This window comes from Leucoraja erinacea, chromosome 4 (genome assembly GCF_028641065.1).
Source record: "Leucoraja erinacea ecotype New England chromosome 4, Leri_hhj_1, whole genome shotgun sequence".
Classification (NCBI taxonomy): domain Eukaryota; kingdom Metazoa; phylum Chordata; class Chondrichthyes; order Rajiformes; family Rajidae; genus Leucoraja; species Leucoraja erinaceus.
In genome coordinates, this window is record NC_073380.1 from 16711690 (window position 1) to 16724749 (window position 13060).

A 13060-nucleotide genomic window follows, 5' to 3' on the forward strand; every position below is an offset into this window, starting at 1 on the left:
TCATGTAGTTAATAATGATCTTTGCAACAGGAACCACAGGTCGTTCTGCTTTAACGTGTATTGAGCAATTCAAAAACATTATTTGTATTACGAGGGTCTAATTGGGTAAAATTTGATTTTGATTGGGAACCAGTCATAGATTCAGAGTCATCTAGCAAGGATACCGGCCTTCAGCCAATCCATCCATGCGGACCAAGATGCCACATTTAAGTTAGTCCATTTTCCCGTGACTAACCTATATTGCGCTCAACATTTCCTATCCATGTACGCTCGAAGGTATTTTAAATGTAGTTACTGTACTTGCCCCAACTACTTCAACTGGAAGCACATTTTATCAACTCATATATACAAGTGCTTGTAATGCTGCTGCAAGTAAGAATTTCATTGTTCTGTTGTCAGTACATACGACAATTAAAGTCTCTTGACTTGACTCGTTCACTATAATCACTACTCTGTGTGAAAATGTTGCCCTCGGGTTCCCATTATATTTCCCCTCTCTGCACCTTAACCTATGTCCTCCAGTTCTTGACTCCCCTTCCCTGCGCGTTCACCCTATCTATTTCTCTCATGATTTTATACACCTCCTCAGCCTCCTTGCGCCAAGAAATGAAGTCATAGCATGCCAACCACTCCCTGAAGCTCAGGTCCTTGACTCCTGGCAACTTCCTCTCTACACTCTTGCCAGCTAAATGGCAACTTTCCTATTGCAGGGTGAGCAAAACAGAACACATTACTCCAAGGGCAGCCTCACTTACTATGCATAATGTCACAACCTCTATGCTCAATTCCCCAACTGATGAAGGCTAGCTTGTCAACACACGTCTGCACCGCCTATCTACCTGCAACGTCACTTTCAGGGAAGTATGTGCAGTTCTTGTACTCCTGGAAAAAACACTTAAAAATTACTTTGTAAATTTTCTTATTAGAACACAGCTGATATTTTCACCATGGGTTGCCACAGATATTGACAAGCAGTCTCTCTGTGTAATGATGTACTCTTAAACAGTGTAACATGCAGCCTTTAGTATTTTTTAAACTAACCATTTTTAGCTTGCAGTAACAAAAATAAACTTATAGCTATTAGAAATACCTTTATTTTTGAAAATCCTGCAAGGAATTATTATGAGACTGAAACGCCCCTTTTTTACTCATTAACACAATTGTATCCTTTATCTGTGCACTGTGAACTGCTCGATTGTTAATCACGTATAGTCTTTTATTTGACTGGATAGCAGCCAAACAAAAGCTCTTCACTGTGCCTTGGTACATTATTATTTATTAATAATAAACGACACTAAGCCAAAACTAAACTTCCTCACTAAAACTTGCTCAGTGGAACTGAAATCTGCTCAGACCCACCATAGCTCCAAATATTAGATCTTATTTTAAATATGGAGACACAATGGGAAGACAAATGTGTGTTCTCAATGTCAGAGAAAGTTCAGATAAGGTGTGGCACCAAGGGATTTAAAATTAAAAAAATGGAAATTGGAATCAGCAAGAAAGCAGATTTGTTGATAGTATCACACCATGCACAAATGAAGATGGTAGTGTTTATTAAGTTATCCTTAGGCCATCACTGCAGGTTCCTGCAATGAATTATCTTCAGTTGCTTTATCAATGATCTTTTTTCTCTATTATAAGCTAGCACTTCTCCATAAAGCATTTTCATCAATATCCTGGGAAGAGAGAGAGAGACAGGATTATTATCATTGACCACAAACTCTATTGGACTAACTCAGTAAAATGTGTACTTGTGCAGGTCAGAGGCTAGGCATTCCATGGTAATGGAGTTGACTTCTTGGTGCACAAAGCAGTTCCCCTAACTGCAAGATATGCATCAGCTATTTGATGGAAGACTCTACACTTGCCTGGATGGATACAGCTGCTTCAACATTCAAAGTACTCAACACCAGGTATCATCATATTCAACTTGATTCTACAACTGGCACACCTTGGCTGCATTAATCACTAGTTTAGTTTAATTTAGAGGCACAGCATGAAAGAGGCCCTTCAGCCCACCGAGTCACCGCCGACTAGCAATCAACTGTGCACTAGTTCTATCCTCTACAATAGGGACAATTTCCAAGTCAATTAATCTACCAACCTACATGTCTTTAGAATGTGGGAGGAAACTGGAGCATCTAGAGAAAACCTTGCGACCTGGTGTTGAGATAACAACCTTCTCTCAATTTCAGCAAGACAAAGGAGATAGTGATTGACGTCAGGAAGCAAAGCGGTACACATATTGACGGCATTGAAGTAGAGATGGTTGAAAGCTTCAAATTCTTAAGTGTAAATTTCACCAACAACTTCTCCTGGATCACCCATATTGAAGCAATGGCCAAGAAAGCACACCAACACCTCTACTTCCTGAGAAGGCTTAGGAAGTTCGGCATGTCCCCAACAACTCTCACCAACTTCTACAGATGTGCCGTAGAAAGCATTTTATTGGGACGCATCACAGCATGTTTGGGACCATGTGCAGGGAGGAACTGCAGATGCTGGTTTACACCGAAGATAGACACAAAAGGTTGGAGTAACTCAGTGGGTCATGCAGCATCTCAGGAGAAAAGGAATAGCTGAGATTTCGGGGTGAGATCCTTATTCAGACTGAGAGTCAGGGGAAAGGGAAACAAGAGATATAGACGGTACCTAGGATAAATTAATGGAAGATATGTGGAGCCCTCTACTAACACTCTCTGCTGCATAGCGAGCTGGTCGTCACTCTCTACAACTTCTCCTTTGACTCCTCCCATATCCCCCAAATCAAAGGCAATTGCATGGGCCTCTTTGTAAGGTATGTTGAACAATCCCCGTTCCAGGTGTACACTGGCCCTATCCCCAACCTCTATCTCACTACATTGACAACTGCATTGGGGCTACCTCCTGCACCCATGCAGAACTCATGGACTTTAACTTCACTGCTAATTTCCATCCTGCACTCAAAATTAGTTGGACCATTTCCAACACCTCCCTCCCCTTTTTTGATCTCACCATCTCCATCACGGGAGATAGACTATCGACAGACATCTATCGGAGTGGCGGCGCGGCTCTGGCCGCAGCGGCTTACCGGCAGTCCCGTTGTTTTGTGTTTTTTATGTTGTTTATTTTGTTTTGGTTAGTCTAGTTTTTTAGTTTTAGTTTGTGTTTTTGGGGGTGGGGGTTGAAACGGGGTTTGCAGTCTCTCACTGCGGGGGAATACGACCTTTTTGTCGTATTCCCCTTCTCTGCCTCCGTCTGCGATGAGGCGTAATGGAGCTGACGACCTCGAGGCTCCGGAGGCAGAGCCCGCCAGGACTCGCAATGAGCTCGCTCCCGTGAGGGCGGCAAGCCCGTGGGTGGAACGAGGCTCGCGTCGGAGCGGCCGAGCTCGGGGAGGTGCGGCGCTCGCAGCCCGAGGGAGGTTCGGCGCCCAAGTCGGGGTGGCCCGGTCCGGGGGAGAAGCGACGCCCAAGTCGGTGCGGCCCGGTCCGGGGAAGAAGTGACGCCCATGTCCGGGGCAGCCCAGCCCAAGGCTGAAGAGGGCGCAGTACTCACGTGAGGGTGGCTGGGACGGTGTTCTGGCGGTGGTGGCCTGAGTCCGGGGTTCGGCCGCGGGCCAGCGGCTGCGTCTGCAGAACTGGTGGGCGGCAGCTTCAACCACCCCGGGCGGTGTTTGAGCCGCGGGACTGTTTTTAACATCGTCCGGGGAAGTATCGCCCCAGCGCAGAGGGAGAAGAGGAGGGAAGAGACTGCAGATCTAAGACTTTTACCTCCATCACAGTGAGAAGATGCTGGGTAGACTCACTGTGGTGGATGTTAATATGTGTTTATTATTGTTTTATTGTATTGTATAATATGTATGACTGCTGCAATTTACTTCAGACTTCGGTCTGAATGACAATAAAAGGCTATCTATCTATCTATTACAAACCTTATGATTCCCACATCTATCTAGACTTCCCCCACAACCACAGGAGATGCAACATCTGTCTCTATACCTCCACCCTTCACTCTGTCCAGGCACCCCAACAGTCCTTTCAGGTTAGGCAGACATTGACTTGCACCTCCTCCAACCTCATCTACTGTATCCGCTGTTGCAGGTGTAAAATCCTATATATCGGCGAGGACCAAGCGCAGGCTGGGCGTTCGTTCCGATGAACACCTTCGCTGTCTGCCTCGGTCTACGTGAAATCCCAGTTGCCAAACACTGGTTTGGGAATAGCTCCATTCAAGACCACAAGAAATTGCAGACAATCGTGGACGCAGGCCAAACCATCACACATACCAACCTCCCTTCCATTTACTTCTCATGTTGCCTCGGAAAGGAAACCCCCAGCATAATGAAGGATGAGTCACACCCTGGCCACTCCCTCTTCTCCCCTCTCCCATCGTGCAAAAGGTATAAAACAATGAAAAATCACACCTCCAAATTCAGGCAGTTTCTTCCCAGCTATTATCAGGCAACTGAACCGTCCCACAAACAACTAGAGAGCTATCCTGTGCTACTATCAACCTCATTGGAGGTCCTTGGACTATCTTTGATTGGACTAAGCATTATTTCCTTTATCATGTCTCTGTACACTGTGAATGGCTCCATTGTAATCAAGCATTGCCTTTCCTCTGACTGGTTTGCCCTGAACTCAAACCCCATGCGGTCACAGGGAACACATACAAACTCTGTACAGACAGCACCCTTAGTCAGGATTGAACCTGGGTCTCTGGCGCTGTAAAGCCAATTCTTGGAGGTTGTCCTGTAAAGTGGCAGCGATAGAGTTGCTGCCTTAAGGGCCTGTCCCACATTCCCAAGTTACTCACGAATTCTCCCGAGTTTTCCATTTGATTCACTCGGAGAATTACGGTAATAGCCAGCTATAGGTACTCGGGGCTATTTTGTTTCACTCGTGGACATTTTTCATCATGCTGAAAAAACGTCCCGACTTACCTGATGCCCCGAGTACCTACGGCTGGCATTACGAGCCGCTACGAAATATCTACGGACGCCTACGGCCTCCTACGGGCTCGCTACAGACATTCTCCGAGTTTGAAGCAAGGGGAAAACTCGGGAGAATTTGTGAGTAACTCGGGAGTAACTCGGGAAAGTGGGACAGGCCCTTAAGGCAACTCTACCGCTGCCACCTTACAGGACAACCACCAAGAATTCTTCAATAGCACCTCCCAAATCTGCAACCCACACCGCAGACAGGACAGATGAAGCAGCTGCAGCAAGAATAAAACAATTGAGGGGCAGCACAGTGGCGCAAAGGGTAGACCTGCTGCCTCACAGCACCAGAGACCCCGATTCGATTCTGACCTTGGGTGCTGTCTGTGTGGAGTTTTCACTTTCTCCCAGTGACTCCTGGTGCTCTGGTATCCTCCCACATTCCAAAGCCGTGCGGGTTTGACAGATGTAAAATTGCCTCTGGTGTGTAGGAAGTGGATGAGAGAGATAACATTGAACTAGTGTGAATGGGTGTCATGGATAGTCAGCAAGGTCCCGGTGGCTGAAAGGCCTGTTTCCATGCTGTACCTTTGAACTTGAAACATCATAGTTATTTATCATTTCAACATGGAAATGGATAGTTGATTGTCAATGGTCAAAATCAGCACAGTAGGTCCGTACTGACCCTGGTGGCAAACGGCTGCCTTTTTGAGTTGCCTGGTTCTTGGATGCCTAGTTCTGGACTCCCCCTATATTGGGAATATGTTTCCTGCATCTAGCTTGTCCAATCCCTTAATAATTTTATTTGTTTCAGTCCGAGTTTGGTGTTTCACAGAATGACCATTGGGTGGATGGGACGAATGGTGTTTTTGAAAGATTTTAGTTTAGTTTAGAGTTACAGCGTGGAAACACCGAGTCTGTGCCAACCAGCGATCACCTGTAAACTACTTCTATCCTGCACACTAGGGACAATTCAGTGTGTAGGGTAGAACTACCGGAGTGGTTCTATGTTTCCTCCCACATTGTAAAGACAAAGACATTGTGACGGGATGGGTTTGCCCCGGAAGCTGCGCCCCCCCCCCCCCCCCCCCCCCCCCCCCCCCCCCCCCCCCCCCCCCCCACCATGCGGCCACAGGGGACCCCCGAGACCAGGATCAAACCCAGGCCAATGGGACCGCGAGGTAACATCTCCACCAGCGAGAAGTAAACCAACATCGCTGGAGGAAAACTAAGTGTCCTGGACTGAGGTCAGGATGTGGCACTGTAAGGTAGGAACTTTACCGCAGCGCCACTGTGCCGCCCCATGGTATTGTGTATTTTGTGTCCTTTACTCTTTATTGTGTAGGGTATGTTTATTGAATGTTTACTGGTAATATACGGTTCATATTAAACCCCTCATTGGTTTATAGCAGACGTTTGGTAATAACGGACACCATCACCCCCAGTGCGGACTGTTATTGCGATGGTTTACTATAGTGAACAATCTCCAAGCTGCACTCTATCTTATTGGCATTACACGATAATTAAAAGTGTGCAATGTTTTACAACATGGTTGTCCAACAATGTCTGTATCAAAGAAAGGCTCGAGAAGAATTACAGAAGAATAACTGTTATTCAACAGCCTCGCAGACTCCAAATTGCAAGTAAAATGAACCCTGCCTTACAGGCGTTTTTCCAATCATCTCAGCTTCTGGGATTGATCTTTGAGAATAAACAGGGCAGGAGCAGAATATTTGTTCTCCTCATTCCTGCTCTGCCATTCAACATCCAAGTTAATCTGCCACCTCAATGCTGCTTTCTTAACCATAGCATCAGATAAATAAAAACAAGTGTGATGTAGAAGAGAAAACTTGACAATATTTTAACAATCAGCACAGGAGCACCTCAAGGCTGCGAGCTCAGTCCCCTGCTGTACTCACTCTATACTCATGACTATGTAGCCGGACATGGTGCGAACTCCATCATCAAGTTCGCCGACGACACCACTGTTGTGGGATGTATCACTGATGGGGATGAGTCAGAGTATAGAAGTGAATCGACCGATTGACCAAATGGTGCCAGCACAATAACCTGGCTCTCAACACCAGCAAAACCAAGGAACTGATTGTGAACTTCGGAAGGGGTAGGATAGGGACCCACATTCCCATTTATATAGATGGTGGAAATGGTCAAGAACTTCAAATTCCTGGGCGTGCATATTTCAGAAGATCTCTCCTGGTCCCATAACACTGATGCAATCATAAAGAAATCATCAGCACCTCTACTTCCTGAGAAGATTACGGAGAGTCGGTAGAAGTTACAGGAGCCTGAAATCTACAAAATCCAAGTTCAGGAACAACGACCTCCCCACAGCCATCAGACTATTAAACACAACTTCAAACAAACTCTGAACTATAACAGCCTATTGCACTTTATCGGTTTATTTATGTGTATGTATATATATATTCTATGGTATATGGACACACTGATCTGATCTGTATTTATGCCTACAATATTCTGTTGTGCTGCAGCAAGCAAGAATTCTATTGTCCTCTCTGGGACACATGACAATAAACTATCTTGACACTTGACTTGACTTGAGATCTGTGGTGTTGTAGTTTGTTTTTCTGCATGGTGGTTACCTATAAATAAGATCATAAGTGATAGGAACAGAATTAAGCCATTCAGTCCATCAAGTCTACTCTGCCATTCAATCATGGCTGATCTATCTCTCCCTCCTAATCCCATTCTCCTGCCTTCTCCCCATAACCTCTGGCACCCATACTAATCAAGAATCTATCTATCTCTGCCTTAAATATATCTATTGGCTGCCTCCACAGCCTTCTGTGGCAAAGAAGTCCATAGATTCACCACACTCTGACTAAAGAAATTCCTCCTCAAATCCTTCCCAAAAGAAACTCCTTTAATTCTGAGGCTAAGACCTCTAGTCCTAGACTCCTCCACTAAATAGGCTCAACAGTTGGAAAGAGTGGTTTCATCCATAACATAATCTGTTATTGATTGAAGTACTGTTTCTGATTGTTGATGATTCAACTACCCCAGTGGCTCTGATGCTGATTAGTAGGATAATCCTGAGGTAGTGGTTGAATGATGACTTCTTTCCCCTTAAAATATTTCAAACATTTTTGAGCAACCTTTTAAAGCACTATAAATTGTTCCTAAAGAGACTAATCAAAATGAGAATAACAAAATTGGCCACTGAATAGAAATTATATTAATTTTAAAGTGTCATCAATGACAAAACTTGAGAATGAGTACATTGGGATGATCAACTTTGTAGACGGAATAAAGAAAAATAGATGGTCAAAGTTACACAGAAAATTGAAACACTTGTCTAAATTACCACAAATATTGAAAGAAACAAGGCACGTGTTAATGAGAAAGAATGAATATGACAAACATCTTAAGGGAAGAGAGCGGATGCAAACACTGGAAGTGATACTAGCATGACAGCGTTAGAGGAATCAAGTGACTTTCCAGGGTTTGTACAAGATTCACAAAATGTACAGTTCTTTAGTCATAGCCTCTCATGATATGGCAATGCATTCGTTTGTTTATGAAGTTTGAATGGATGGATGAGGAAGAACATAATTTATAGTAAAATAATTGGTGAATGAAAATTACCAACCTGAGTGCACCCTCTTAAAAACATGGCCTTCAGACCACTGCATCCTCCCACTAGAGCCTCTATCCCATCCTTGGTCACCTGATCACACCAGGAAATGTTTAAATGCTCAAGGTTTCGATTGCCCTCACTGAAAGGCAAAAACAGATGCAGTTCAGCAAAGGTTTCATATATTTTATAAACTTAAAAGTTAATTGATGCCTCAAATTAAGTTATTAAACCATACAATATGTTTCTTAAAATCACTTCTTGACCACTTTGCGATGTTAGCAATGCTTTAAACAATAAATTCTATTGATGGCTTCTGACAACATCAAAACACAATTGTATTGCTACCATCTGGTGACAAAAATAGGATTTTGTCTCCTTGGTTTTACATGTTGCTAACAATATGAGGTAAATCTGTATTGTATGAAACTGCTAATAAATGTTTTGTTTTGTGACAAAATAGCACCCTTAGTCAGGATCAAACACAAGTCTCTGGCACTGTAAGGCAGCAACTGCCACTGCACCACTGTGCTACCTTGGTTTATTTCAATAACAGTACAGTAAAATTCTGTTAATCAGGCATTGACTTTGGTGATGCTGGATTGACAGTACCTCAGGAATTTTAGATGTTATTCTAATTAATCTTCCAACACACTTCTAACTTTTTAAAGATATTACACGGTAGTAGAAATAGTACATTTTCCACTGTACCCTGTAAATTTAATGGGTATGAAAAACCAAAATTGTTAAATTTCAAGTGCAAATGGAATCCAGTGAATTCTAAGAAAGCATAAGAACTGGGGCCCCAATGTGTTCATGGGTAAAGCAGGGTACAATGAGCTTGGTGCCGAACCATCTAAACAATCAGATAGCGATTACTGGAGCTTCACTGTACTTCCATCTTAGTCATTTGCTGCCAAAAGTTTGATTAAAAACCTCCATTAAAGTATTTTACATAAATCATTATGTTGAGATACTGGGGAGAGAACTAAAGCAATGTGGGCAGGGGAAGGTTGTTCAGCCTCCAGGCCTGCTCCTCCATTCAACAAGATCATCTTTGGCCTTCCGTCTCAACACCTTTTTTCTACCTCATCTCCATAATTCTCATTCTTTCTGATATCCAGAAATATACCCATCTCTACTTCAAATCTGAATAATGAACGAGCCTTCACAGCTCAGTGGGTAGAGAATTCCAAATATTCTTTCTCTGACAGAAGAAACATGTTCCCTCTTTTCAGTTTTAAATGGCCCATACTTATTTTAAGACCAAGAGCCCCAGTGGGGCAAAACATCTTTCTTGTGTTGAAACATCTAAAATACTTAGAGGGCTCAGAGGTTATTTCTCTTTTCTCTGAATGTCAGAGGACAGAGGGCCAACTAGTTCAGCCTGTCCTCATGTGACAAATACACCATCCCAGGAACCACCAGCCTGGTTACTCTTCATTGCATTTTCCCTTTAATCTTTACCTCCATTCTTAGGTAAGAGGACTAAAATTACAAATAATATTACAGGCACAGATTGTCCCAGTCCTTCAAGTCTACTTGAAATCTGTGAACCAATAAGAGACAATTCATAGATGAATCCACAATTCGCTAATATTAACACGTACAAAAAGTTTCTATTCAAGCTTCTATTCTATTCTAGGATGGAACTGCAGATGCTGATTTACACCGAAGATAAGATAAAATGCTGGAGTAACTAAGCTCACAGGCAGCATCACTGGTTAGAAGGATTGGGTGACGTTTCAGCTAGAGACCCTTCTTCAGACCAATGGGTGACGTTTAGGGCTGAGACCCTTCTTTAGACCTGAAGACCGTTCTCTTCGCTACTCCTTGGTTCACTCATCCCTTCCCATCCAAACCACCCCCTCCCAGGTACTTCCCCGCTTGCAGGGGATGTAACACCTATTCCTATACCTCCTCCCCTGCCTCCATCCAGAGACCGCAGCTGTTCTTCCAGGTGAGACAGAGGTTCACCTGCACTTCCTCTAACCCCTCCCAACGTCTACGCCCCACACTTGTACACTGACAATGACATCAGGTAAAATATGAGTTTATCTGAATCTAAAAAAGGTCTTTATTGTGTGTTCCTGATGGCGTTTTAAGCTTCTTCAGCTGTTCACTTTTAATTATAAGAATTATATATCACCACATCATCAGGATTTTAGAGGTGATTAGGTGGGGCATGGCCAAAAAAAGGTTGGGAACCACTGCTCTAACCTCATCTACTGCATCTGGTGTTCCTGATGTGCCTTCTGCACATCAGCAAGACCAAGTGCAGAAACGGTCACTGAACACTTAGCTCAGTCACCCAAGGCCTGCTGAATGTTCCGGTTGCTAACCACTTTAACACCTCTTCCCATTCCAACCTTGCTGTCCTGGGCCTCTTCCATTGCCAGATTGAGGCCATACGCAAATTGGTAGAACTGCACCTCATATTCCGCTTGCAGCTCAACGATGTGAACATTGAATTCCCCAATTTTAGGTAACAGCTAATAAACCCCGCTCTCCCCCTCTCCTTTCTTCTCCACATACCCGGATCTCCCCCTCCTCTCTCTCCTCCACGATTCCTGCTCTCCCCTCCACTTACCTCTCTACCCCCCACCCCCTGTGCCGTACCTAGACGCACACATATTTCTCCCATCCCCCTCCATTCCTTCATCTGGATTCACAATTCGCAACTCTTCGCTTTTGACTCACATCTTTTCTCTTCCATCTCAGGCCTTTGGCTAACCATCTGCCTATCAACCCCCCCCCCCCCCCCCCCCCCCCCCCCCCCCACCGCTTGTGTTAATCTATTACCTGCCCCTCCTCTAGCTTTCTTCTGATCTCCAATCAGTCTGAAGAAGAGTCCTGACCCGAAATGTCACCCATCCAGGTTCTCCAGGGTTGCTGCCTGATCTGCTGAGTTCCTCCAGCACTTTGTCTTTTTTTCGTACATTTTTCAATTAACTGTTTGGGATTGAATTTATGTGGCAAATGAAAGAACATTATTTCTTCCAGTGATAAGAGTAAATGTAGATGCTGTTGAAAATATTGTAAAAAATGTTGATTAAAAAAAATGCTCCATAATAACAAGGGTCTGAAGAAGGATTTTGGCCCGAAACATTGCCTATCTCCTTCACTCCATATATGCTGCTGCACCCGCTGAGTTTCTCCAGCATTTTCGTGTACCTCCATAATAACAATGTGATTATAACCATAAGCAATTTTCTTATATTGGTCTTTGGGTTCATATTCCGTAAAATAACTTTTTATGTTTCAGTGACACAAAAATAATAAGCTGGAGGGAATTGTTAAGATCTAAACCACAATTGAATGAATTCGATTAAAGGAACATTTTGACAAAGAACATTAGAAACAGATTAGAAAAAAAGATGTGCAGAAGAGTCAGTCTTACAGCACAGAAACAGGCTCTTCAGCCCAAAGTGTTTAAGCCAACCATCAAATACTCTTCGGCACAACACCCATTTCTTAGCATTTGCTCCATAGTCTTCTATGCCGTGGCAATTTAAGAGCTCGTCTAGGGACATTACAGGTATAAGTGCATGAGAATACCATCCACTTGGGTAGTTTGTTTCACATTCCAACCATGGGTGGAAATACCGGGGGTGGAGGGCACAAAGGGGACACACCACCCTCATTTATTGAGAGGTGGGAACAATCCCCCCCCACGTTTTGTAATCCGTATTTTGAAATTCGGTGAAAAAAAAAAAATGTTAAAAATCTCCGCTATCTGTGGCAGTGCGGGTGGGACTGATGATTGAGGGCGCCGATTGGATGAGAGAGACGGCAGTCAGCAGGCAGGGTGGGGGGGGGGGGACATGATGATTTAGCGCGATGATTGGAGGAGGGGGGTGTAAGGGGGTGAGAAGTAAGGGGGTGGGACTGAGGATAGAGCGCTGTGATTGGAGGAGGGAGACGTCCGGGTGAAGCAAAGATCACAGAGCGGAGCTTGAATCGGCCCGTTCGCGGGGGACTTTCACCCGGAGCGGCTTAAAATCAGCCGCGGGATCTTCCACCGACACGCGGTCAAATTGCTGCATCGAGGCGATCGAGGCTCCCGATGTTGAAGCCCCCGCCGGGCGATGGAAGATCTCGTGGCCAATATAAGCTGCGCCGGGCGATGATAGGCCCTGTGAACCGGCCGATCGAAGTCCCACGATTCGGAGCGGATGAAGCTTCTGTTGCTGGAGTTCAGAGTCGGTCCCCAACCAGGTCAGCCCCCGATGTTACCGTCAACAGGGCCCACGGCTGAAGCCTCGCACGTGTGTGTGTGCGCGCATGCGCACCAAGAAATTGTGTCCCTCCCCCATGTTTTGATACCAATTTCCACCCCCGATTCCAACCACCCTCTAGGTTAAAAAAACCCTCAGGCTCTCTCTAAATTTCTACTGTCTTACCTAAACTCTCTGCTTTTAAACACCTCTTCACAATTAATCAGCATTATCCTGAATCCGAAAACTAGTCAGAGTATGAGAGATAATCAGTATGAAACAAGTCCCTCGGCCCATCACTTCTGT

The 13060-nt window shown here is 44.5% G+C and overlaps 1 protein-coding gene across 2 annotated transcripts in view; it reads right to left on the reverse strand.

The window, feature by feature from the left end:
* fbxl2 (F-box and leucine-rich repeat protein 2) overlaps nucleotides 1–13060 on the reverse strand; it is a 144832-nt gene that overhangs the window by 39875 nt on the left and 91897 nt on the right. For both annotated transcript variants that reach the window (XM_055633817.1, XM_055633816.1), the window contains exon 8: nucleotides 8553–8679. In XM_055633817.1, coding sequence (XP_055489792.1) covers nucleotides 8553–8679 — 127 coding nt within the window. The remainder of the gene's footprint in view (nucleotides 1–8552; nucleotides 8680–13060) is intronic.